Raw genomic sequence first — 27,807 nt, 5'->3', positions numbered from 1 at the left:
GATATTGTGGAGAAATTGTTCCCTGTGAGGGTGGTGAGGCCCTGGAACAGAATTCCCAGAGAAGCTGTGGCTGCCACTGGATCCCTGGAAGTGTCCAAGGCCAGGTTGGACAGGGGTTAGAGCAACCTGGGATAGTGGGAGGTGTCCCTGCCCATGGCAGGGAGTGGGACTGGATGATCTTTATGGTCTCTTCCAACCCAAACTGTTCTGGGGTTCTGTGATTTTAGAGGCTTTTCCAACCTCACTATCTCTGTGACTCTGCAGTCTCCCTGTGAGCTCCATCTAGGATAGGTGCAGTTCTTCCCCAATGGTGTGAGAGAGGAAGAGTAATTCTGTAGTGTCTGGACCACTTTAAGCACTGAGAAGAGCCAAGAGCAAACCATGATTGCCATCCATGGATTAGCAATCCATGATTGCTGATGTTACAGATGGAGCAGAGGAAATTATCCCATGCAGCTCCCTGTGCCGCTGTATCCACTGTATTTCCATCACAGCTCTGCCTGGACATAATATCCTTCCTTTCTCTTTTCTGTTGGTTAATAGTTTGACTTTTTGGAGCACTTTCAGTCCACGTTTAGTTTGTGGAGAAAGACATCAGCAGTGATAGCTGAGGAAAAGTCTATTAGGTCATTCCTCCTCAGAACACAGTACCTGTCTCCCGAGCTCTTTGCGGATGTTGGCCAAATAATCCTTTTAATAGCTTTTGTGAGTTAAAAGGGTAGGTAACTGTCATAAGGCTAAATGATTGCATAGATTAATTTACTTGTGGCCAAAAGAAATCAATTGTAATTTAAATTTTTTGTCTCTGGACTGATTACAACATCAGACATCAACTTTCTCCGTAAGAATCTTGCGTGTGTGTTGAAGTCTGGGAGTCTGGGTGGCTCTGGATGAGTGACAGATTATCCAGAATAATGTGATTGGTTCTCTGTGCCTCTCAAAGACATTTCTGATGTTGTTGGATCTTTTCCTTGTGTCTTCCAGAATGGTGAATAACACTGAAGACCCTCAAGAGGCTTTGTAACGTCCCATCCTCATGTAAAGTATGCTCAGAACTTTTCCAGTAGTGTAAGTACAAGCTGAAGAAACTCATAACAATAAAGAGTGATTTTGTGGTATTTTTGTGTTAATTTATCTAAAAACAGCAGAGAAATGGTTATAATGGTTATGAGCAGTTGGCTGAGTTGGAGAGTTCCACTGGTTTAGTGGAACATTTAAAGCAGAGAAGACATTTAAAGCAGGAATAGTAAAATAATTGGACATATAAATCAGGGAATAGTAACATTTAATTTCTCACTTGGTCTGGCTGATGTACTGTTTGTGTTTCTACACTTCTGTCACTGAAACAGAAGGAAAATCATGCAGTTCTTAGAAACTCAGCCTTGATTGGAGAAAAATCAGTGTTAAAGGAGAGATCTTCATACAGCTACTGAACATGTGAGAGGGATAGAGAATTTAGCACCACTCTGGATTTACTGAAAGGGATGAGCCACCAGCAATTTAGTGTCCTCTGGCAAAGGCAGAAAATCTGGGGCACTTCACCTAACCCTGGAATTGACTGTGTTGGTCCAAACAACTCAAGTCTATCTTGAATCCCAGTGCCCATCGAGGTTGTCCAAATCTCATCCTGGAATCCAAAATTACTTTGTTCCTTTAAATGACTTCTGCCATGTATCTTCAATTTAATTGGTTTCCATGCTGTTTCTTCAATAAATAGCAAATGAATTCAGGTTTTGAAGCTTGTCAGGCTGAAAGGAAAGGTTTGACCTGCAATGTGCTGTCACTCATCTCCCACTGGCCAATTCTGTATCACTCTTCCCAAAATCCCCGTTACAGGCACTGCCAAATGCTCATCCCCTGGCAGTCAGATTCCTGGGATACTTTGACCTCTTGACTTCAGATTGTACCTTCTGTCAGACTGAGCTGGAAAGAGGAAGCTTTCCTGCAGAATGGGTAGCAAGGAACTGGGCTGCTGTGGATGAATTACATTTTCCCAGGTGGATTATTTGAAGGATGAAGATTTATCATTGTACATTGATAGTGCAAGTGGCAGCGTTCTGTAGAGGGAGTCAGAACAAGAAATAATGTCTGCCAGGGATTTAGTGTTGGAAAACAAACTCCAGTGGATTTCAAAAAGCCATTAATTAGTTCTTTTTATTGCCAATGACTTAGTCTTCTATTCAAAACTAGTGGTTTCCTACTTTTCTGCAAGTCCACTGAGCCTCCTCCTCTTCTTTTAGCTGGAAATATGTTGGATTTCAGTATTAAAATCACGAAATTGTAAAGATCTGGTTCACAGCAGGAGAGAAGTCTGGAGGTAAGGCCACATCACCCTGGGCATTTTTGTTATCCTGGTAAGTCAGAGTTTTCCAGGTGACCTCAGAGCTCCTCTGTGCTTTGTGTGAGCACAAGGACATCTGACAGCTTTGTGTCAGGCTTTGGCCAGAAATTTCCAAACTGGGAATTGCATAGCTTGAATTTCCTGTGTTTTAGCTTGATTTCAATCATGTTCTGCCCCTGTGCAGTTTTCTGCTGCCACCTCCCAGCAGAATTTATTCCAGTGTATGTGCAGTTCATCCAGTGATGGAAGGTGCAGTAGAAGTAGAGGTGAATAATTTTTGACTGAGGGAAAACTGGGTTGAATGTATTTGAGGGGATTAGAGAGTATAAAATCAGGGGAAATGGGCCAAGATGGCCCAGTTAGATAGAAAGTTTCCAGATTAAACCATAGATATCTTTTTAAAAAGGTAAATTGGATTGTGAAGGGGAAAGAAGAAAATGGAGCCTTAAATTTTTTTAAAAAAGTTTTAACTTAAGTAATGAATAAGATTAAGACTGAAAATTTTAAAACTGCCATGGTGAGAGAGAACAGCCTAAAAGAACAGCCAAGTAATCCCCTGGTTGCAGTTACCATTTCACTGCCTCATTTTTACCCTTAGTGGGGTGAGAGCCAGTGCTGGAGAGGAGTTTGAGGCATGGTGTGAACACAGAACTCTTAATTTTGGCCTCACAGGAATCGGGCATTTATCTAAAACTAAGTCCTGTAGCCAGCACAGGTTTATCTCTATTAGGCTCCTCATAAATATGGGAGTAATTGTGCTTCATAGTCCTTATTGATTAATTAATATGTGTTAATGGTGGGCTATGACCATCACTATGTTTTACATCCCTCAAAAATATGATTTCTGATAGAAGCAGACAGTTTCACTGTCATCACTTGAAGTTTACCTGAATTATCAGGCCAGTGCTGGTGAATTTAACTGCCAGCAATGGCAGGGCTGTCTGGGGAGTGAGTAAAGGAAAATCAGGGTGAGTAATTCACATGGAAAAGGACTGGATTGAAGCCTTGTCATCATTTAGGGAAAACAACAGAAAGAAGAGAGTGAGTGTGTGAACTCTACCAAGTCAGCACAGATTGAAGAGCAGGCATTGGAGTTACAATGGCTTAGAAAATCACCACAGGCTGAGCTGTACCTGTCCAGTGTCCTTGAAATGTGACACAAAACAGGTTAATTAAACTCAGCTAACAGAAAACTCAGCTGGGTTTCTCTTTTTGTCTTCAGTGACAAGGCATCGTGTAAATCATTGGTGACTCTGGGAGTACTCAATTGGCTTTTTTAGCTTCATTTTTAGCTTCTGAAACAATGTTCTGCCTGAGTCCTTGGTTTTACTTTAAGATACACCAGATGAGTTAATTCATGATTTTACAGCTAAAGCAACTTTAAGAAAAATCTTGTTGAGTGGAGAAGTTTTTTTCCTGAAAAGGGTTGTCCAGCTGTGGAACAGCTGCCTAGAGCAGTGATGGATTCCCATCCCTGGAGGGATTTAAAAGCTGTGTGGATGTGACACTTGGGGACATGGGTCACTGGTGGCCTTGGCAGTGTGGAATGTAGACTGGGTCTTGTCTGTCATGCAAGAAATTTCCCTAGTTCAGGTCTGGGTTACACAAAGAGATGTTTGTTGCTTTAAGAGCATTAGTGAGGACATTCATTTCTTTATGAGATGCTTTTAACTAAAATAAAACTTCAGTATGGAAGCAGCAGTGGCCAGAAGCCCATGGTTTTTTGCTATTATGATTTATTTTCTTCAAGGAGACACTGTTATCTATTCCCAAGTTCTCCAAGTGTAATCTCTGTCTTCACTAAGGCAGTGCCAGTAAAGCTGCACTTGCAAACTGTTTTTCTAGTGGAAAATAATTTGCTTTGTAGTTAAGCACAAAAGCAGGTAAGGTTCAGCTGTTTGCTGGGCTTGGATTTTAGTTTTCTGAAGTAACTAATTTCTCTTCTGAGGAGGTGTTTTGGTTGTTGGTGCTGTGATAGATCCTGAAGGTGCCTGAAATACTTCAGAATGTCTTTTTTTCTTCATGGGTGGAAGAGGTGGTGGAAATCCTGGTGATGGCTTTGCTTGACAGTTGTCCTACACTTTGTCATGTCTGATGCTATAGATGGACCCTGTATGTGTGGTGAGAAAACACTCAGTTTGGCCAGGCTCTTGTTTTGCCTTCTTGCAAAATTCCTGTGTGATTTTGAACAAGTGATTTGGGCTTGTCCAAAGTCCAGCCCCTCTCTTGGTCACAAAAATTACTGTAGTGTTTCTTCCCTGCCCCACAGGGATCTCGTGATTTGAGTATTTAGATACCCCAGGTGGCAGAATTAATGTTAATGGAGAAGAGTTCTGAGATTCTGTCTGGATTTTAATAAAGGATTGGACAAATTTTGAAATTAAATGGAGGAGGCTGTGGACAGCACTACACCCTGTAATCTTGACAGCTGAAAATTAGGAATTATCATGGAATCCCAGAGTGTTTTGGGTTGGAATCCCAGAGTAGTTCGGGTTTGGGTTGAAAGGGACCTTAAAGCTCATCCAGTTTCACCCCCTGCCATGGTCAGGGACACCTTCCACTGTCCCAGATTGCTCCAAGCCCTGTCCAGCCTGACCTTGGACACTTCAGAGATGAGCCAGCCTGGTGTCCAGGGCCAGCCCTTGTCTCAGTTTTATTGATGACTTTTTTAATGGCTCTGTTTCTTCACTCGGGTTAAACTATTTCTGTATGTTCATGAGATTTACTGTAACTAAAGCACACAAGTCCTGCCTTGAGAGCTGTTCCAGAGCTTATATATCCAAAGTTTGGTCTTTGGCTCCCGAATCCAAGAGCTCCTCCTTGCTCTTGGCACAGATTTGGGCCTTGGGCCCTGGTTCAGCACTCAGCTGCCACTACAGCTTTTCTCTCTGTTTGTTAGTCCTTCTGATCCCTCGTTCTGCCCTTGAATCCAGGCTCAGGGCTTGAATTCCTGCCTTGTTGCTGGAGAATTGCAACAATAGGAGGAAACCCAGATTTTGGAAGTAGGGAAGGTTAGGGTTAGACAGATAAGGTGTCGGTGTGAATCAGTGTGTGCCTTGAGTAGAATTCAGAAATATCTGGCTGCCAGCCCTGTGCTTAGTCAGAGGTCAGTCCCTTTTGTAAGACTTGGATTATGACAATAATTGCCATTTATATTATATTTTTGCCTTGTAAGATCAATCTCAACTTCTCTCTCCCTTTCCCAGAGATGTAAAGCAGAGTAAGTTACTCACCCGAGTGGCAAAAACTGCTGGGTTTGCTCAACTGCCAGCATCCAGTAAAATTATTTTATCAGCAGAGAATTTCCGAGAACGAGTGGAAGAATCGTGTAGAATAGTGAGTCAGGGTTTGGGGCTCTTTAACCAGCTGAGAAACTTGAAGCCTCCCGAAGAAATGATGTGTTGATATTCTGCTCTCAGCTTGCCTCCTCTAATTTGTGTAGCGGTGAGTATTTGATTACGCCGGATTTATTTTCAGAAGTTTCAGGCTGCTCTTATTAATTGTCCCCATTTGGATCGAAGGCGTGTGGCAGAGCTCTGCATTCCCGAGCCGCTGTTTTGCATCCCTAAACAGAGCCTGTGACGCTGAACCTCCGTGGCTCAGCTCAGAGCCTGATTTCCCTCCTTGCTGCGGCGCGAGGCTCTCATTTCCCCGCGATGAGAGCAGTCATTACAAGAATTACATTTTGTTTGTGAATCAGGATGAATGGGACTAGAGGCCTTTTTTTCGAAAATCAGAAGAGCCAGAGTGCAGGAGATAATTATGCAAACGTATGGATGAGGATGGCTCTGTGTTCGTTGACATGATGAGCACTTCAGGCCTGAGGTTTTTTTTTTCTCTCTTGAAAACTGGTACAACTCCTCTGAAAATACTGGAGTTGCAACTGATGAGCATAAGTGATGAGTCAGATCCTTAATCCTCTGTTACGCCCCAGAATTCACAGCATCAGCTCCTGGTTTGAAGGCAACTTTGCTTAATATGGTGCAAAGTTTTAGGTGGTTCTGAAATATTTATATTGCTGTGAATCATCGAATCACACAATGGTTTGGGTTGCAAGAAATCTTAAAGATCATCTCATTCCAATGGCAGGGATGCCGCTTGCTATCCCAGATTACTCCAAGTCCTGTCCAGCCTGGCCTTGGACACTTCCAGGGATCCAGGGGCAGCCACAGCTTCTGTGGGCAGCCTTTGCCAGGGCCTCACCTCCCTCTGAATTAAGGGAGATTCACTCATTTAGTAAGTTTAGAAAAGGCCAAAGCTTGAATTTCAGAAGACTGGATACTGTTACGCCCTGAATGTCCCAAATCTCTTCCAGCAGTGCCTTGGAGCTGCACTGAAGGGTCACAGTCTTTGCCTCTGGGCTCAATGATCCTTGTGGGTTCCTTCCAACTCAGAATATTCTGTAATTCTGGGATTTATTCTGCGATGTGTCAGTGCCCTGTTCGTGGAACAGCTATAGCTCAATGAAAGCCTCTCTCTTGAGCATCTTGTAAGGACAAGCTGCATCCTTTGGGATGGCTGAAGGTGGGTGAGATGTAATGCCAGGTTGGATGGGGCTCTGAGCAACCTTTGAGTTCCATCCCTGCCCATGGCAGATGAACTTTAAGGTCCTTTCCAACCCAAACTAGTCTGGGATTCTGTGTAGACAAGGAGGGAGTGAATGAAATTATGCTTGTTCCTTCCTTGGATCTCATAAATATGTGTAGAGAGAGAAATAAGCTTGCATAACCTGAAATAGGGTTAAAAAATTAAGAGTGAGCAGCTGAAGTGAAGTTTCTTTGTAGCCAGTGCTTCTTGTAGGAAGCATCCAGCATTCATGTGAATTAGGTGGTTGAATATCAGACTGGGTGATAAGCAAGTTGTATGGCTTTGGAAATAGCAATGCCATCCTTAATGCCCGTTTTTAGTATCAGGAGGACATCCACCTCCACAGCTGTTCAGGCTGCAGTTCTCACCAGTACTGTGTGCACAAACACACAGCAAAAATCTGGCAGGTTAAGGAGTTCAACTCTCAGTTGTGATGGTAGTTAAAACACTGGTTTAGTTAAATTAGTTGCAGAAAGTGATTTTTTAGCTGTGTACTTTTGAAAGAACCTATTTCAGCTGGAAAGCCACAATTCACCTCATGATTTTGTTCTTCCATTTAAATATTGAGGTGGAGTTGAGTGACACCAAGGAGGTGCATGTGATGTCAAAATTGCTGGTGCCCCAAAAAATGAAATGACAAATCCTGGATGTCCTGTGAGCAGGACAGTGCAGTGGGGTCCATATGTCAGAGAAAGGTAAATGTTGGCATCTCTCCCCATCCTGTTAGCCTCAGTTGATGGGACTTGATCAGAATCGTTCTTAAACCAATTACCAGACTTAGGATCCTGTTCTGAACACTTTGGCTCTTGCCCACATCCATATTATGCAGATTATATCAAATATAGGTCTTATATCAAAAAGCACAACTGGTTTTGGGAGTCTTGAGCTTTGCTTATTAGATAAAGCAGTGAATTTTAATGGGAATTGGAGAAGGACCTCTGCAGAAGAGCATCTCCTCAGTGATGCTAGAGTGCTTCCTACTCATCTACAGTGAGTAGAAGAGTGGAAAAAATGATTTCTTGTGATCATTAAAGAGTCCAGAGCCATTTTCTCAAGTGTTAGAGGTGTTAAGGCTGGTGTCTGGCCTTATTCCCAAACGGGTAATTGAATTGCTTTGAACTTCTGCGAGTTCAATTGGACATGGACTTAGCTGGTAGCTGTTTTTATGGGATTATTCTGCTGTGTTCCATCACCTAGAAAGTTAAGTGTCGGGTAAATGATTCTTGTATCAGCGTGGGCTTGGGCTGTGACAGTAGGTGAGAAACCCTTGATGTGTTTTTCCTGACTTTTCTCTATGCAATGCAGGAAAATAAGGGAAGAGAATACTCTGGCCATGTGCCCCCATTGGAGATCAGGACTGTCAAACTGGGGAGGGAACCCCACATCCAGAGGGTGAAATGAATAAAAAAAAGAAGTTAAATGAATCTTAGTGGTATGAGAAGGAAAGGCAGTGCTGGTGAGAGCAGTTCTGTCCCTGAACAGCCTCAACTCCACAAAGTCCCTTTAGAAGGGAAGGAGTGATGCTGCATCGGGCTGGGACCTGCAAAATATTTTATATCTGTGTGTTTGGGAGGGAAAATAAATTCCTTTTTATTTACCTCCTTAGAGTTCTCCCTTCAGTCTGGTACTCAGGTGCCTCAGGTTGCTTTTGGATGAGCCATGAAAGATGAGCCTGAAGTTTTAATGCTTTAGTATGGTAGAATTGGACCATCTCTTTTGGGGGGTGGTTGCCAAATTAGTGTAAGAATGTAAATAAGTTTGATACTTTAAGCTACTTGTTTTTTTTGCTGTCAGGACCTGAAGAAACTTTGTTTTAAGGGCAACATTCTGTTGAAAAATCAGTCACTTCTAATTTTGAACTTAATGAGAATTTTGCAGAGGTTTTGCTTGCGAAATTTCAGGGAGAAAATTGCCTGCCTGTTCTCTCTTGATTACCTCTCTTTTTATGGGTGTCTCCCCAAGGAAATTTGCCAGCCCATTGTCAGTGGTGGGAGTTTTACTAACTGATAGCAGATAAAGCATGGGATGTAGAGGATATTTTGCTACACTGGCAGCAAAGTTTGCCTACAGCAAAGTCAATCCATGGTCCATATTCTCAGGAAAAGTATTTTCCATCTCGATTTCCTCCTGTATCCCCAATCATTCTGCTTGTCTCTATCTTATTTTATTCCTTGATACTTTTGCAGTTGATTGCATTTCACAAGGAAAAAGAGGGGGAAGCAAATTGAATTACAGGTAGCCAGAGGAGTGCAGGAGGATAAGAGGCTCTTACTGCAATGTGGGGGGGATGAAGTGGTGGAGAATATCCACTCATTAATGAGGTGAATGAAATTAGGATGATTCTAAAATGGCTGATTTACTTAACTGCTTTGTAAATTGATCTTTAAACAGGGTAAGTTTATTAAAATACTTTTAAAAGGGAAAAATAACTGAAGTCCTGCTCCAGTAACAGTTCATAATAATGCTTACTGTAGTTATTCATTAAAAAGTTGTAGATAGTTGGCAATGTTGGAACACGTTCAATAATACCACGTTTTGCAATATTTGTTTTGGGGTTTTAATGGAAAATTCCAAGCTCCTGCAGTTGTTTTCCATACATAAAAGTCCCTCAGGAGGATTATTTCTAGATCTTATGGTTGTGTAGAAAAGCACCTGAAGATGGGAACAGGAATTCCAAATCAAGTAGACCAATGAGATGTGTCACTGCAATATATGCTGAGGATACAAAGATAAACAAGGCAGTTTGGACATCTCTATATGACATTAGTGAGACCAGCAGGGATATACTCTTAATTTTGGTGTTCTTACCTCTTAAGTGTTCAAAAATTACCCAGAAGTTACCTTAAAAAGATTGGAGGGCTGGAAGAATACTTTGCATGGACAGACAGGCAGATCATTGATTTTATATTGGGATTTTTTTGTTCCAAATTGCCCACGTTTTTCCAGTGGTTCTGTTAAACACAGTATGATGGAGTTAATTTGACAGTAGGTTTGCTATTCTTACGTTACTTTCTGGCTTTTAAGTCCACTGATGAACAGGACTCGAGAGAACAAGTTGGAAATCATTGAATATCTGATTCTTAGGGCAGAGGGTGGCCCTAAAAATTGAAATTCCTGTGAACTGAAATTCCTGCACAAGCTCAGCTGTATCAAAGTGGGACAAACTGAGGCTGGAGCTCTTTCCCTCATACAGCCACGAGCTTTGGGAGGTCAGCCCCTGCCCCTGCATCTGAGAACTCTGCACTTCATTAGCTGTAATTCACTAAAGGACACTTAGCATTCACCAAATCGTTGTGTGTCATTCACTAAAGGAGATTAATTTGGCCTGGGCACCCAGATCCAGGAGCTGAGCCCTGGTACTTTAGATAAAATAGGAATGACACCCAGATTTTAGAGGGAATCTCTGGCTGTGGCCACCAACTGCTGCCCCTGGATCCCTGGAGGTGTCCAAGGCTAAAGATTGGACAGGGCTTCGAGCAACCTGGGATAGTGAAAGATGTCCCTGCCCATGATCTTTACAGCCCCTTCCAATTACATTTTGTAATTCCATGACTCTGTGAAATAACTTCTGTGTTGCTTGACATTCTTGAAGCCATCTGGAAAGTCTTGTTTTTGTCAGATGGGAGTTTTTTAGTTCACGGGGCTACAAGGACAAAAGTTCTGGGTTTCTGTGTCGGTGATAAATGGAAGATTAAATTATTTAAAGTATGTTTTAGTATTAAATGTTGAAGAGTCTGTAAAGTAGGAATTTTGAGTGGAGGTAATTCTGGTTGGAGGCTCTGGCTCATTAAATTCTCCAGTTCAAGCAAAGAACTTGAGCACGTGGAACTTGGTATTGACAGATAAATGATCCAGAAAATGGTGCCATTAGAAATAAAGGTAAGAAACCAAGTCTTTCCCTGAGGAAAGGCAAGCTGCCATATCTGGTGAAAACCACCTCAAGGCCAGATGTTTAAAAAGATTTTCTGTTTGAAAACTGTGCTGCTCAGAGCTGTCAGTGATGAGTCAGTAAGTCCATGTGACACTTCTCCCAAAACTGGGAGAGAAGGACTGAGCAGCCCTGCCTCCCCCAGAGGCCAAATCTAGAACACAATGTCTGATTCCAAACTCTCCCTGTCAAGCTCCAAACATCTCAGGCTGAGATGTCACTTCCAAATTGTTGTTACAATTCCAGTCAGTCGCAGGTCGACTGCGGCATTGCCTGCCGTGCCCTCCTGTGGTTCCACAGTCTGGGTGCTTGTCTTGGAAAATTTCAAATGGCCTGGATGTTTTCAGTGATCTGTTGTCCAAGGGACAGCACATTCCTGTTGGGCTGAAGCACTGATGTGGATGTAGAACGTCTGTCTTCTCATAGAGGCATTTTCTTGGATGGGAATCATCCCCTTGCATTGTCCTCCTGCTTCCTTCTCCCACAAAACAGTGAAGGGGCTCAGTAGTTGCTGGATGAGGGCAAAGAGGGGATTTTCTTCTCATTTCTGTATTTCTCAGGCTGCAGATGCCATTTTTGTGGATTTGTGCATCCTGGCTTTGTCTTTACAGCTCTGCTCCAACAAACCAGTTCTTGGTACTGTTCTTCACATCTACAGATCTGCAGTCATCCTGTGGGTCTTGTTGGGAACTTCTCTGTGCCAAGGCAGGAGTGGACATGAGGAGTCATCTTCAAAGTCTGTGGGGAGGAGGAGGCAGCCCTGTCCCTGGAAGGTGTCTCAGCCTGACAGCCAGCATCCCTCTCCTGGCTTTCACAGGCTCCTTGGAATTCTCCCTTGACTTTCCCTCGTAGGGATTATACATCAGCTCTGTCATGTCTCCTGGAGTTTGAGTGATCTCTTCACCCTGCTCTCCTGCAGGAACAGTAATAAACCATTGACTCACGAGAAGATTCCCGAGAAGGATGGAAAATGCCATATTCTGCTTGCCAACTTCTGCCTGCCCTCCATCTGCCATCCTTTCTTCTCAAGATCTAGAGTTCTGAAGGAGATCTTGTTGTGTGATATTTGGATCTGTAGCCAGGAGACTTAATAAATAAAAGCAATTAAGGGATCATACTGCAATTTTTTCAATTTTTTTCAGTTCCTTCTCTGGGCTTTGCAGCAAATAATGTTCATTGCTGTGGCACCTTGGGAAGTTTAGGAGTTAAAAATGCTTTTGTTGAGCCACCAGGATGATCGAGTTACCTGAGAAGCCAGTCTTTGGAGGTGAAAAGGCTGAAGACTTATTTCTTTAAATGAAAGCTCAGGAGTAATTGGATGTGCTGCACTTTCCTTGTCAGGGCAGGCAATCTGTGACAACATTCCAGGTTCAAAAGTTCCCAACTTCAGAAATCCAACTTCAGTCAAATCAGCCTGGGTCCTACAGGCCACTAGAATTTCCGCTAGGTGGGTTTTTATCTTCTTCTTTTTTTCAAGGTAGAAACAAAAGTTAGGGCAACTCAAACTCTTTGTAGTTAAGATTTGAAAGAGTTGAGACTCATAAATCTCACATCATAACTGGTTAGAACTTGTCTGGAAAAACTCAGATGTGTGGCCACCACAGAAATCTGGGATTTCTGTTTGGTAGATACCTAACACTGGGCAAACTTTTGTCTGGAATCAAGTTGCAGCCTTAATTACTGAGCAACCACAATCTGTAGCAGCAGTTTATCAAAAGCAAAAGGGCACAAACTGCAGGGTTGCTGCAGGTGTAGGGAATGCCAGGAAAGGCCCAAAATGCTGTTGGAGCCCTCCAAGGAAAATAAACCCTTCTGCTGCATAGTGAGATTAGCTTTTGTGTCAGGTGTCTGGTTCAGATTGTTTGGAGGTGGATTTTGGATCTGTCGTGAGTGTGTCTTAAAGTTTTGTACTAAAATTGATCTTTGTCCAGCTGAGATTGTTTGGAGGTGGATTTTGGATCTCTCATGAGTGTCTCTTAAAGTTTTGCACCAAAATCGATCATTCGAGTGTATAAAGCACTTCCCATGAGCCACAGAGAACTACTCAACTGACGTATTTTGTGTTTTCCCTCATTTCCAGCCTGCTGGAAACCATGTCTCACTACACAGACGAGCCAAGATTCACCATAGAGCAGATCGACCTCCTGCAGCGCCTGAGACGCACGGGAATGACCAGGCATGAGATCCTGCACGCCCTGGAGACCTTGGACCGTCTGGACCAAGAGCACAGCGACAAATTCGGGAGAAGGTCTGGCTACGGAGGTGGTTCCTACAACAGCACCAACAACGTCCCGGCGTCGTCCTCGACGGCCACGGCTTCCACGCAGACGCAGCACTCCGGGATGTCACCGTCCCCGAGCAACAGTTACGACACCTCCCCACAGCCTTGCACTACGAATCAGAACGGGAGGGAGAGTAACGAGAGGTTGTCTGCCTTCAACGGGAAGATGTCACCCACCCGCTACCCGCTGGCCAACAGCCTGGCCCAGAGGTCCTACAGCTTCGAGGCTTCCGAGGAGGACTTGGACATCGATGACAAGGTGGAGGAGCTGATGAGGTGAGTGGAAGTCTTGTGTAGGAAGTTGGGGGGTGAGAAGTGCCTCAGCAGTAATGGACGTGTTGGAAGAGTGGTCAAATAGGGTTCCCTGCTCAAAGTGCTGAGGAGGTGGTGGATTTCCATCCCTGGAAACATTCAAGGTTAGGTGGGACAGGGCTCTGAGCGACCTGGTCTAGTTAAAGGTACCCCTGCTTATTGCAGTAGGTTTGGGCTAAATGACCTTTAAAGGTCCCTTCCAACCCAAGCTGTTCCATGAGGATTTGATGATGATTATCAGGAGAGCAGGAGCTGCTCCAGGCAGTTGTTCCTGCCAGTTTCCCAAGGGTCACCATCTCAGAACCTCTCACCTGCCTTGGGGAGGCAGCCCCTGACCCACAGTCTGGCTGTTGAAATGGTTTTTCCCATGCTGTGCCAAAAATTGGGATGGATGTTGGAGAACTCATTTTCCACCCTGCTTTTATTCAGGATTCTGATCAACTATCAATTCACATGACTCCTTCTCCACTATTCTACAGCTGCTGTAATTCCTTCCTTATAGAGGGAGGGTATGGAATCCAACTTGGGCTGATCAATGCTTTTCAGAGGTATCTGCAGAGGATGCATGTTATCTGTTTATAGTTTGTGGCAGGGATTTGCAGAATGCTGCAGGAAAATACAAATAATAAAGAAGCAGCAGAAGTTTTCAGGGAGAGCCAGTTGGGTGTGGTTTTTTTCAGGACTGACCTTCCTTTACTTTTAGCAACTTCTTTTTCAGCATTATGGCAAAGATGAAAGGAGGGGATTATACTCCTGAGGATGAAAGTCAGAGTCAGTGGGCTTTGAGAGCAAAAAGAAATCAGAGGAAAGGCCAAATGTCTCAAAACAATTTTGGTCATAAAGTTGGAATTTATTCCTTTTTGACCCCAAAACTGCAACGTTCCTGAAGTACCTGTGAGAGAACTGGGGTCAGTAAGCTCCAGAATGGAAATACATTGGAAATAGTTTGGAGATTTCAGGGAGAGATGTGGCTTTTGGGGGAGAGGATTAGAGATGAGTAAGAAAAGCTGATCAACCTCACTTGCTATTGCTGATGGAATTGTGCAGGAAGGGGTGAGTACAGCAGAGAGCCAAGTTCCCATGGCTGAGGTTTGGATTCCTGTGCAGTGAGTCTCAGGTAATGCTTTTAGTGCTTATTTAAACTGAAATTACTTTTAGTTGCAGGCATATGGAAGATGAGTGTTGGCTGCAGAAATAAAAATGAACCCACAGCACAGCATTCATTTTGCATTTACGTTTGCAAACTTGAGTCTGCCTTCAATGCAGCTGGGGCAGGAGGGGAGAAGGGGAAGGGAAATGACTAAATCATAAGGCCTAATAAAGGCTGATTTTAATTGCCTGCCCTTCTCAGGAAGGGAGAGAGAGGAAGAGGAGGGTAAAGTATGTGGTTATTGCAGTTGAAATTTGCTGCATATCACAGCACCTGTGCAACCTCCCATTTTTTTGCTTTTTAGCACAGTTTTAGCCCTGTCTGAGCTACCTGTGCAGACCTTGTAAAAATCATACAAAAACCTCAGATCATTCAGTGCAAGCTCTGGACTAAGTAGGGGACTAAAGTAGGGTTTTGGGGCAGAGGCTGCAGAATTTCAGATTTTTTCCTTGGAATGCTGGAGCAGGTTGGTGTATGCATATTCCTTTGGGTAACTAACCATGCAGCCCCTGCTATCCTTTATTTTTTATTTTTTTTCTGCCTCATTTTTTATGACTGAGGTTTTTATGCTGGTATGAGAGATTTATTCATCCCTGTGTAATGAAACTTTGTACATTCCATATGGCAGTGCTGCACCTAATATGAATTATATGGGACATGAGTCATCCATTCTCCTGCTACGGTACTTTGATCAAACGTGACACTTGTTAAAAGAAGTGTCCACCACTGAGGCACTTGGGCTGTTTTAATGCCCACTCCTTGTCCCCTAAATGAAGGAAAAAATGGCATTTGGCATCTGCCAGGTGCCCTTTGGTCTGTCCCTCTTTTTGTGTGTCCTGTTGTTTTTTTGTTTTGGTAGGAGGGACAGCAGTGTGATAAAGGAGGAAATCAAAGCCTTCCTCGCCAACAGGAGGATTTCCCAAGCAGTTGTTGCACAGGTAACAGGTAAGAGCTCGGGGAGTACTTTCCTAATTTTGGGAATCTCTGTGTCTAAACTGCCTGTGTGAGCACAGTGCAGATGTTGGAATATCACTTGGCTTTCTGCATTGCAGTGCAGATCTGTCAGCTTAGTCATGATAATGTATGCCTTTGATTTAAGACCCATTGTCCTGCACATCATGGAACTTCCCCAGTGAATCACTTTTTCTTTTTTTTTTTTTTTTTTTCTTTTTTTTTTTCCAGTGGCTTGTGCTGGCAGATTTTATTTTACAGCGTTACAATACAGCCTGAAGTTCTTATCTTAAAATGAAAACGGTTTTCCTTAATTCTTAAATTGTTTGTTGAGTGAGGCAAATAGATGTGTATCTGCATCTCTGGGTATGGAGAGAAAGAGAGAGATAATGTGTATTTATATATTCAAAAGTATATGAATAGTCAGGAGACACAGCTATAGCTGGGACCACTGCAGCCAGGAGTTGGATGATGAGAGTTGGAGGCTTTGTCCATCCTTTGAGTCACAATTAATCAAAATCCAGAGGGGATTTGAGGGATGACCAGACCAGCTGGGATTTCACCTGGAAGGAGTTCTGGGTGCCTTCAGCTCTGATCCTTCTCTCTCACATCCAGACAGTGAACACACTGCAGTGGTGCCACTTCCTCCCTGGGTGTGTTGCCAGAGGTTTCAGAGAGTGACAAAGTCCTGCTGCCCCTCCATGGCCTGGGGTGTTGTTATTTCTCCTTTCCAGGCTGACTGGCCTTGCCTGGGACAGCAGAGCTGGTGGTGTCCTCACCATCATTGTGGTTGGAAAAGCCTTCTAAGACAATTGAGTGTGGCCACTACCCCAGCACTGCCAAGGCCACCACTGACCATGTCCCCAAGTGCCACATCCACATGGCTTTTAAATCTCTCCAGGGATGGGGACTCCACCACTGCCCTGGGCAGCTGTGCCAGGGCTGGACAGCTCTTTCCAGGCAGGAATCGTTCCCAAAATCCAACCTAAACCTTCCCTGGCACAGCTTGAGGCCATTTCCTCTCATCCTATCCCTGTTCCCTGGGAGCAGAGCCTGATCATCCTGGCTGTCCCCTCCTGTCAGGAGTTGTGCAGAGCCAGAAGGTTCCCCCTGAGCCTCCTTTTCTCCAGGCTGAGCTCCCCCAGCTCCCTCAGCCTCTCCTGGTGCTCCAGATCCTTCCCCAGCTCCATTCCCTTCCCTGGACACACTTCAGCCCCTGAATATTTCAGGCTGAAGATGATAAAATCCAGAAAGCTCAATCCGATATAACACCTCTAAGGTTTGCTAACTTTTTAACCCAAGCTTGGATAAAAATCTTGAAATAGATAATTCTTCAGGTTCCCTAATGACTGGCAATGCCAAAGTAGCGGGAGGGAAGTTGTTCTTTTATGGTATTTCCAGTATTTGAAATGTCAGGAACACATCTGTCTGGGAGCTCTGGGGTTGGAGACATGGCAGCAGTTGAGGTGGCCAAGGACAAACTGGTGCTTGAGCCACAGAGCCAGGAATTCCTTCCATGTCTCCAACTCTTCTGTGATCCTGGGCAAAATGACTTGTTTCAGTTTCATGTGGAAAATCCTGAGATTAACAGTCTTTGTCGATCTAAGGGATGTTTTTGGCCTTATCAGATGTTAGCATTAATACTTCAAAAATAAATGTGGGAGTTGGGTTGCTTAAATTGTGCTTGAACTCTAAAATTTGGGTAGCTGGGGGATCACTCTCCTATTTTTTTGTGTTCCTTGCCTGAACATAGTCCTGAAAGAACCCATCTCTGAATTAACCTCTGTATAGCACCCACTGGTTTCCCCTGCAGAAAAAGTCATGCACTGAGGGCAAAATTGCACAAAGTTTTGCAAAATGGCAAAAATTGCAAAAATCTTTCCAAAAGAAGCCAGTGTGGGTTTTTCTGGTCACTGGGACTGCCACATTGAATCAGAATCATTGAATCAGAATCACCACCTCAGATCCAAATCTGTACCAGTGAAAGGAATGGATGTAATTATAATTATCTGGGTGGCTTGGTACATGTGTTTAATAGGAAAGGCAAGACCAGTCTCTTCACACCTGATCCTTTCACTCCTTCCATCCTGAGCCTGTTCTCTTGGATTTCAGTTGGCATTCTGTTGGCATTTAGCCCTTGGGAGCTCTCATTGTTGCCTCCTGAGAGTAAATGACACCAACCAACCACTTCAGCCATGGCTGACTGAATTTCACACTCTTCCCACTCAACCCTCCTGTGTAACAAGAGGGATCCAGAGAAATACTGCAGGATGTCACTTGAGGCAGTCAGTGGGACAGAACCAGGACTGAGCTGAAGGCACTGTGTTATTGCCTTATTTTCAAACCTAATCCATGGGAAATCAGTAGATCTTTGCATCTTTTGTTGTCTTCCCTGTGCTTGGTGGGAGCTGATTCCTTTTAAATACAACCCCCAGCCTTGTGTCAGATGTGCAGCACTTATGTGCCACTCCTAAGTACATAGTTGTGGCTTATCTGAAAGGAATAGTAAATCTCAAAGATTGGGAAGGACCAGATTAAAGAGTGTGCTCAGCTCTAGCAGGGAGAAACATCAGCTTCCTCTCAAAGGCAGGGAGTGGTGAGGAGTGACTGAAATAGCTCAGGACAGGGATCTGGGCAGAGTGTTGCAGAGTTCTTCCTTCCAGAGCTGTCTCAGGCCTGATGAGTGCTGGTTGACTTGAGTATTCTTCAGATGTCTCCAACATCCCTTTCAGCTGGGGAAGAGACTCCCAAGGAGTGCCTGGAAATCACTTCTGGTTCAGTAAAAAAAAACCAGTTTGCGTTGGCAGAGGCTTTGCAGAGTGTATGATCCCAAATGGCATCATCTCAGCATTTACAGGCTTAGTCCTGCTGGTAAAGGTGTTCTGTAAATTGTTACTTATACAAGAAGAAAATAGAAAAATTAGCTTTCAGTCTTCATCCCTTCTGCCCTGGGAAGAGACAAGAAAGAAATGAAGAATTTATAGCTGCCTCTGTCCAGGAGTGTGGCTTGGCTTGGCTTGGCTACCTCTGCTGGCAGCCTTTCCTTTCTGCCAATTCTCTTTACAACTCTAAAAAATTCTCTATTTCCCCAGTCCTTATGACCTTATTTATCCCCATTCTGTAACTTGCCATGTTCTGCCCTTGGTTCAGAAACCTCTACTGCACCTGTGACCCCTCAAAACTTCCATTTTACCTAATTTTGCTAATTCTTCAAACTACACTTTCGTTCAGAAATACGTTTTTCCTTTCTCTTGTCTTAATTCTAACATTGCAAAGGACTTACAGAATCCACATTCCTACACCAGCCACAGTCCTACAGAGCAGCTCTGTATCAGTAAACAGCTTTTCCTCCTGTTTTTCCTGCTGTAGCACAATGGAGGTGATGGAGAGGGAGGATACAGGAGAGAGGAACACAGAGCTGAAGGTTAAAGTCAGCTGTTGCAGTAGAAAAATTTTGAGGCTCTCTTAATCCTTATAAAATTACCAGAAACTTTAAAAGTCATTTAGATAATGAATCTGACAGGAAAAATTAAACCTGGAAGACATTCTGCAGGGCTGCCTGGTGTATGGAGAGGACAGGGCAGGCTGGAAAATAGTAACAGGGTATTAAATGGTGGCTTGAAAATAAAGGAATGATTGATAAGAAGCAAAAACTTAGCCTAACACTTATTAGTGCTGGTCCTAAAAACAGGAGCTGCTTTTTATAGAAACTTTTTTAATGGTGTCTGTAATAAGATAAACAAGAAGCACTTGGGTTGGGCTCTGTATAAATAATCTCCTACTGATAAGAAAAATGACAGTATAAACAGGAGCTAATAATAGTTCCTGCGGAATTTCCTATCTCGGTGTTTGGAGCTCCTTTTACCATCACTGCAGCCTGCTCAGGGCTGGGGGTTCAGCCCCACGTGGGGCAGGTGAGCTGCCAAATTTGAATTTTTAATTAGAGGTTGCAATTGGCTTGAATTGCTACCAAATTGTACCAGGTTGTGGTCAGAAGGCAAAGGATTAAGAGAGAAATGTAAACTTTTCACAGAGATGCTGTCTGAGCTTCCCAGTGGAGGTGCAGGGTGGGGGAAATGTTTTCAGAAACTCTGATGTCTTTCTGTTCTACAGTAAAGGAGAGAGGGAGGAGAGTACAGGGATGAGCCCTCTGCAGATGGGCTAAAATGGGTTGATGGATGATGCCTCTGCAAGGTTTGGAAATATTACCTTTGCTGGTTTTACACATAGGGAGTGAAGGAATAAAAAAAAAACTCCCAAACCCTTATTTTCCTGAGGTTACAGAGCAGAAATTTGAATTTATTTTTCTCAATTCTTAATAACATAAAAACCAAACCACCATTTAAAAAAAACCCAAAACCCATCAACAATAAAATGCAGAGGTATTTTTTGTTGTTTTTAAAAACACATAGAGCTTTCCAGGGTGCAGTTCCTGGTAACCTTCCCAATTATTCCACTTGTTCAACCCAACCCTGTCCTGCATTAATTGATAGGAGATCTCCAGGACTTGGAATTATGCTAAACACACGTGCAGTGCAGGGCAGCCTTGGAGCACTGCTGCAACAAATAAAATCCCCAAAGCTCTGGAACTCACACACTGGGGTGCTGAGCAATTGCCAATACACAGTGAAACTTCACTTGCTCCATTGGGAAGAGAATTCAGAAAATTACTGAATTACTGATCATCTCAAATGACGTGAAACTGGATTTTGAGAAACATTTTTCTTCCTTTTTTTTTTTTTTAATACTCATGACAACACAGAGAAAGATTTGTTTTTCTATGATTTTGATCTTTGCAGGTTTTCTGTAAACAAGCTTTGCTAATCTCCCAAATTGATAGATGTCCTTTGCAAGCACTTGTTCTCTGAATCTAGGACTTTGCTTACAAAGTGAAGAATTAAAACACAGTCAGTTACTTTCTTCTCCAGCTCTGACGTATTCCAGGTGCTTCTGAAAACCTCTCCTGAAAGAAACATTAAAGAAATGCAAAGCAGAGCTGCTGAACAAAATCTATCTGCGAAGGTGAAAACCAGTTCCCAAAGACTTGATGAATAGCAGTGTTGAGAGTCATGAGCAGATCTGAGCTGCACAGAGCAGTGGCCTTCTCTTCATGATGTATTTTGCCATTTATTTTCTGTATTTGGAAGGGAAAGTCTCTCCTCAAATCAGCTGTGTAGGAGACAGCAGGGCTGGCCTGGGGAGTGAGCACAGACTGTCCTCTCTGTTTAGTTTATCTCTGGGAAGTGTGACCTGCTGTGGGAAGGAGAAACTGCAATAATCCTTTGTGGATTCCACTTTTCTGCAGTATTTCTGTGAGAAAACTGGTGGTGTCCATAACCAGGTGTGTTCCTGGCCCTGCTGATGCTGAGCCTGGAGCACCACAGCCCTTCCTGAGCTCCCAGCTTCAGTTGGAGAGTGAATTTCCTCAACACAGCTGGATTTTCACTACTCCAGAGAATGTATTTCATTAATCTGCTTCTGGCAGCAGGATGATTTCTTTTTTCCTGCCGGTGCAATTCCCAAAGTAGTGTGATTAGAGACCATGTGACAGGAGGGTCCTGGTGGTCACTGTCCTGTGAGCCAACTGTGTGAAACCCACCTGAGATACAAAAAAACTCTGATATTAAAATTTGTGGGATTGTTTTTTTGTTTTTGAAAGAAGTTAAGGATGGGTTTGGTTCCCACTGCACTGAGATCTGAGAGATCCTGGATGAGTTTTTCTGCAAGACTTTGCATGTGACCTTGGGTTGGTCAAGCTGTTGGGATATAATTTTGGGGCCTCTAAACCTTGCTGAGGTACAGATAAAATTAATGCCTTAAAAGCATTTTGCAGAAGCAGCTTTATGAGCTGTGAGGACTCACAGTAAGTCAGAGGCCCAGCTTCTGTGGCTAAATGACAGCAGCTATTCTGCCCCAAAAAAATCCCAACACAGATACAGCTCTGTTTGGGAGGACTTTGATGCAGTTCAGGACATTGTGACAGTGGAAGGAAACTTTTTATGATGAAATTGGTGAAACTCTGGCACAGGTTGGTTAGGATGTTGGTGGCTGCCCCATCCCTGGAAGCATTCTAGGTCAGGTTGGATAGGCTCTGAACAATGTGATCCAATTGAAGATGTCCCAGCTCGTTGCAGGGGGTGTAGGACTAGATGACCTTTCCCAGCTTAAATTTTTTTTCTTATTCAGTGAAAATGGACATGGCAACACCCAGCTTGAGTCTTCTGCCTCTGTACATTGCCTGGAGTGGTCACATCTGTACCACATGTGACAATGTCAGGCAGCCTCTCGAGCAGAATTTGGATTTTCCCCTTGTGGCAGACATTTAATCTCTGTTTATAATTTTTATCTAGCAGTGCTTTGTATTTATATCTTGGGTTGTTATCCAAACACTCAACACACACTAATTCACTGCAATAAGTGTAAGTGGACTGTAGTAAACAAGTAAATGACTGGAGCTGTTACCCAGTGATTAATTAATGAGAGCTGGGCGGCCAAAAAGCAGTGAGACACAAACCTTTGTGTCCCAGAGCCCAGGACAAGAAATGGCTTTTATAAATCATAATAATAGGTCAAGAGCTGCAAATTTTCAAAACTTGGTCTTTCACTGGTGATCAGGCATGCAGATGGCAGGATTTCAACTAGACTGAAGCCTTGTTTTGGGCCAGAGAACGTTATCAACTTACACTGCCTTCTTTTGGTATTAACTTGTGTGCTTCCACAGTTACTTGATGTAAACTTGGCAGGGTCTGAGGGTTGTGTTTGGTTGAATAATTCCACTTCCCCAGTAGTGTAAACTCAGTTTTAGATCCTGCTGTGGGCCCTGGGGGTAGGCAGCTCTTGGCTGCCCCAGCTGCTCCTGAACTCTGTCAGTGGAGGGCAAGGCAGTCTGTGGGAATGGGTTTTAGGAAAAGCAGGGTCTGTTTGGTGGGCACAGCTCTGTGAGCTGCTGTATCTGAAACAAAACACACCCAATCCCTTTCCCCCAGGACAGTTAAAACTTCATAGCCTCCAGAATTCTGTTTGAGGAAGAGCAATTAAGAGGACAAACCCTGTGATTTTATAGATCTGATTGGAGTAAACCCACCTGAATATGGTGCCTGAGAGTCAAATCGAGACATTCTGAAGTTAACTACCTTCAACACACAAGAAAAAAAGCACAATAAACCCCCACATTAGAAGTGGTAAAACTACAGGGGGTTGTTTTCATGAGTTAAATATGGTTATGAGTGCTTATAAAACCTCAATGAATCTCTAGAGGGAGGAGGTAGTTTGGTTTCTGTGTGCAAAGCAGCCTCTACCTGCCCCAGTGATATCACCAAGCAGGTGGTGGCACAGGTGGTGTTGGCAGTGTGTTGGTACTTGGGGCACCTCCTAAAACTTCAGTTCTCAGGAGATCCTGGATGTTGTTAACCTGATCTGATGGCTGAAGGGCCTTGTGGAAGGCACAGGGAGTTCTGAAGTACTGCTTCAGTTACTCAGCAAACTCTGCCTTTTAAGTGTTTTCAGATGAACCTATTGCTCACCTCTTCGTTCACTTGTAAACCTCTTGTTTTCCTTAGTTCCTCTCCTGATCACTTTTTGCCCTTCCTGCATTGATCCTTCATTCACTGTCACACTTTGGAAATAATTGTATTAACCTCTAGGATTTCTCCCCCCCCCCCTCTTTTTTTGCTATTTTCTTAGAAGTCTTGCTTTAAAACTGGAGAGTTTTGTCCCTAATCATGCCTGGGTACCTCGAGCTTGGCTCCTGCTTTGCTGACAGACAGCTGAGCTGCCCTTTCTGGTTTGTTTTCTGGCCATTGTTACAGCTGCTGACAGTTGGTTTGCTCCATTTCTGGGCTGATTTGATCTCTATCACATAAACTGTTTTCCGTGTTTATCTCCCTTCTTGAATTCAAGCATTGAATGATAAGGATTTCTTAACAATCATTATTTATATATCGTACTGGGGAAGGGACTTGTTCCCATTTCACAGATGAAGAAGTTTAGGAATCAGGGAAGTTGTGGACAATCCAAGTCTGTGATGGCTTTGGCTTCCCAGTTTTTACCCTCTTTGCTTGGGGGTTGATTGTGCAGATTCCAGGGTACCAAAACCCCAGGGAGTTTGGGATGGAACAGAGAAGCTTCAACTCTGCTTTTTCTGGGATTGAAGCATCACAATTCCTGGGTTTTCTAAGACACCATCTTTTATCAGCATATAAACCACTTTTAAATGTTTGGTAATGAAGAACTTCTCTCTTTCTCTCTTTTTTTTTCTTGTTCTGTTCTGGTTTTTCACAGGTATCAGTCAGAGCCGGATCTCCCATTGGCTGTTGCAGCAGGGGTCGGACCTGAGTGAACAAAAGAAAAGGGCATTTTACAGATGGTACCAGCTTGAGAAGACAAATCCTGGTAAAGAAATGCAGCCCAAACATCTCCTGCTGTTTATTTATGGCACAGAAGCCTTTTGGCACTGTTGTTTATTAGCACTGATAATGCACTTCTAGGTCTGGGCTACTCTAGAGGTTCTCCCTCTCACCAGGTTAATTTTTAGGAGGGTAGGAACAGATCTGCTTTTTGCTTTGCAACAAATGATCCAGAGCTGATTCATCCTGAGCTGCCTCATCCAGAGCTGTCTGTCCAGCTCCTCATTTACAGATACCTGCCCTGCCCTCCCACCACTCACTAAATCTGGGAGTCAGGAGCAGCCAGGGAAGTTGTGGTGAGTTAACATCAAATATCAGCTGAGGCTCTTCAGAATGAACAAATAAACTCCATTAATAACGGCTGTGTAATAGAAAGTTGCAGCAAAAATCCCACACAGTTTGGCAGAGAGGATCTTCAGAGGGTTTTGGGTTGGATCTCAAGCTCATGGATGGGATGTTGATGCTGACAGTGATAAGCTGGAGATGTGTCTTTGAAATCCCACCTGCTTCTCCAAATCTCAAAATAGATCTTGAATACAAAAAGAGAAGTAAAGCTCCTCATTATCTTTAACTAACCAGCAATCTTCAAAATCACAGTTGAATTAATTTCCTTGCATTGTTCTTCTCCATAGATTTTGTTTGACCACAGTTCTTATTTTTCCCTTTTAACAGTTTTATTGTAAAGATCAAAATATTTACGTTTAATTTCCTTTAAACAATGGCTTGATTAAATTAACTGTGTAATTGTTTTAAGGAATTTAAAACTCAGGCTCTCTAACGTGAACTTGGCTTCAATATCCAGAATTCTGTTAAGAAAAATTCCCGTGGAAACTGAGCCTCAAAACCTCTGCTTTGTGTGTAAGCTGAAAATCAAGAGGCTCCAGGTGACAGTTGGGGAATAATTCAAATTTAAGTTAGATGGGTTCAGAGGGAGAGTGGAGCCTGTTTTTTCCTGTTAATCATCTTAAGATGTTGCTGCTTCTTTTCCTTAAAGTTGTTTCAAAGAATAAAAGTGCCAAGGAGCCTTGATTTTTGCACTGGCTGGAATTGTGATCGTGAGGATCAGCAGAGTTCCTGGGTACAACCATCCAGTGTCAGCAGCTGGGAAAGGCTCAGGTTTTACCCTGCAAAGTAACTCCCAGACATTTCCCTTTGGTGGAAAGAAGGTGTTGCCTCCAAAGTAGTGGAGAAACCTAGAGGGTTTTTGGAAGGTGTAAAAACCACCAAAACCCTCTCCAGATGAAGTCTGTTGTGTGGATCTTTCCCAGCTTTGCATCCTTTATTTCCAGTATCACACGGAGCTGTTTAGGAAAAAGAAATTTTGTGCTAATAACAGAACCCTTGTTCAACTTAGCACTAAAATCTTTACTTCTTCCTCTTTACCTTCTTTTCTCCCCACATCCACGAGCTCACATCTTATTTGTCCTTTTGCTCTTGAGATGTATGTGAGGAAGGAAGACTTTCCACACTGAAGGTTGTGGCTGAAATTAAAATGAATCAATGTTAACTCTGCTTTGCTTTAGACATGGAAAAACTCCTTGAAGAGTGGTTGTTTGAGTGTAACCTTTTTCCCAATAAGAGATCTTAAACAGCATTTTCAAGGAGTGTAAAAGGCAAATTGTTTCCTCTCCCTAAGCCAAGGGACTATTTGGATGCACTTAAATTCCTTTTAGAACCAAATAGCATTTGGTTTCTTTTTAGGGGCTGAGGTAGAGGGAGGAACCTTCAGTTTTCCTGTCACTGTCAGGAAAATCTACCTGAGGAAAATGGGGTTGTGTTTATTTATTCATTGCAGGATAATCCACAGCTTTGAATTATTGCCATCCATTACATTGCAGGTCAAACCAGGTAGCTGAGAATAATTAGCATGGGTATGAGCAAGGGAGGTACCAACCTTGTGCACAGAATCCTGGATTTAAATCACTATTATAAAACCAGCCTGGAGATGAAGTTTTGGGTGCTACTTAGAGCATCCTGTGATTAGGAGACAAAGTAGCTGTTCTGCTGTCCTCCTTAGAGCCAGAAGATGAGGAAGTCAGTGGAGCTTCCTGCCGTGTTCCCAAAAAAGTGATGCCATCACCTTGCTCTCTGTAGGGTGTGAAAGGTTGTCCTCCTTGGAAGAAACTTGAGAGATGAAATGACTGCTGTGTGTTTTTTTCTAGTTGCTCACTTACTAAGAGTTTGGCTTTCTGTTCTCATACATCCCATCTTGTCCAATTCCAGCTGCTGGGAAGGAAATCTCAATCCTTGGAGTGATAGTCAGGTCTCTGTGCAGAAGCATCTGCATGTTTGGGTTACACATGGGCAAAGTGAGGCCCTTGGGAACTATTAATTCCCCGATTTTTACAATTCCTTATCTTGAAAAACTGGATCTTCAGAGTAAATCCATTTTTTGGACTGAATTTGTGTAGCACTGGAAAGAAAAGTTAGAATTGAAACAGTTTCGAAGGACTAGGACAGTAAATATAATCAGTTTATAAACTGTGAAGGTGCAATAGTTTGTGTGGAAAGGACTGGAGATCTCTGGCAGACCTGCAGTCTTCCCTTGGCCCTGCCAGTTTTCCTGTACAGCTTCTAGAATTCACCTTTTATCTCCATTTTCCATCTCCTGGATCCAGGTGAGACCCTTCGCTGTGGGTGAGATCTCTGCCTTGCCTTCAGGTCCTCACAGCAGGGCCTGTCTTTTACTCTGCTTGTAAAAGCAAATTATGGCTTACAAATATATATCAAGAATTTTTTTTTTTCCCCAAATGTATAGTGGAGCTATATAATGCATTAAATCACACACAAGCAGTCCTGCCAACCAAAGAACTTGGTTTTGGGGAGCCTTAGGGCAGTTTTAGGGCATTGCTGCTGTTCAGATGCTGCTCCTAATATGGAAGAGACTCAACAATTCCATCACTTCCATTCTTTTCCAGCTGGCTTTGAGCTCTTGAATGTGCTTTTTGTTGTTTCCTTGGGTTTCATTGCTGCTTTGCATGGGCAGTTTCTGCATTTCTCCTGTCCTTGGTGTGGTGGGTGTTCAGACAGCACCAGACTGGAAGGTTGCAAAAGAGACTTGAAGTCTCATGGAGCAAGAAAGAAACACCCACTTGTCCTACTGCATGCAATAATCGTGCTCAGAAAAATGTCTTAATCAACATTTTCTTGGTAGGAGTGATGTCAGAGTTAATGGCAATGCTGTGAATTCCAGTGTAGTACTGATTGTAAATTTTTTCTGGAAGGAGTTGCCAATTAGGGAGAAAGGCAGTTTTTTTGTTGGAGGGAAGAAGTCAATGCTAAATGCTGGTGTTTAAAAGGTCTTTAATCTGATTAATAGGGATGCTTTTCATTTAGATGGAGCTTTTTTCACCACTTGTCTATTCTGTGTTTTGTGGAGGACTTGAGAGCATTTTGGCAATAGATAAATCCTACAACGTTCTGACTATTTTTTTCAGAGCCTGCAGGTTTTAAATAAACAAATATTTCTTTTCAGATTGGTAGCTGTTAGCCTGATTACTCCCCTGGCCCTGAATCTTGGGCAATGTGGGAAGTTTGTAATGGAGGAACTTCAGCTTGTCTCTTGCCTCTGCGTAGTGCAAACTGAAGTTGGCACCTAGAAATGATGTGTTAAAGTTACAGATGGATACAAACTGCTCCCATTTAGGCTGGGTATTTATTCCTGCCAGTCCTCTCTAATAGCAAGGCAGCTGTGGTCACCTTGGAGAGAACCACGGGCTCTTCCTCCTTGAACAAAAGGCAAAATGAAAGGGAGTTATTATCAAGATGCAGCATCTCTTTTGTTATTTCCATAGCGGTTCTTGTTTGGCTATGAAAGAAAAGCCACCCAGAAATCAGGGGCTGGCTGTCCCA

The 27,807-nt window shown here is 43.2% G+C and overlaps 1 protein-coding gene across 8 annotated transcripts in view; it reads left to right on the top strand.

Annotated features, from left to right (window-relative positions):
* The window catches only part of HMBOX1 (homeobox containing 1), a 114,434-nt gene that overhangs the window by 43,689 nt on the left and 42,938 nt on the right, over positions 1-27,807 (top strand). For 7 of the 8 annotated variants that reach the window (XR_014851169.1, XM_085057170.1, XM_085057169.1 and 4 more), the window contains 4 exons: positions 985-1,068; positions 12,937-13,413; positions 15,459-15,544; positions 23,831-23,941. Coding sequence is in view for 7 of the 8 variants with exons in the window: in XM_085057170.1 (XP_084913296.1) it covers positions 1,046-1,068; positions 12,937-13,413; positions 15,459-15,544; positions 23,831-23,941 (697 nt within the window). In the remaining variant the exon portion in view is untranslated. The remainder of the gene's footprint in view (positions 1-984; positions 1,069-12,936; positions 13,414-15,458; positions 15,545-23,830; positions 23,942-27,807) is intronic. The other variant, XM_085057172.1, reaches the window with a different exon arrangement.

This window comes from Lichenostomus cassidix, chromosome 3 (assembly GCF_008360975.1).
Source record: "Lichenostomus cassidix isolate B80296 chromosome 3, HeHo_3.0, whole genome shotgun sequence".
Taxonomy (NCBI): Eukaryota; Metazoa; Chordata; class Aves; order Passeriformes; family Meliphagidae; genus Lichenostomus; species Lichenostomus cassidix.
This window is presented reverse-complemented; position numbering and strand designations above follow the sequence as displayed.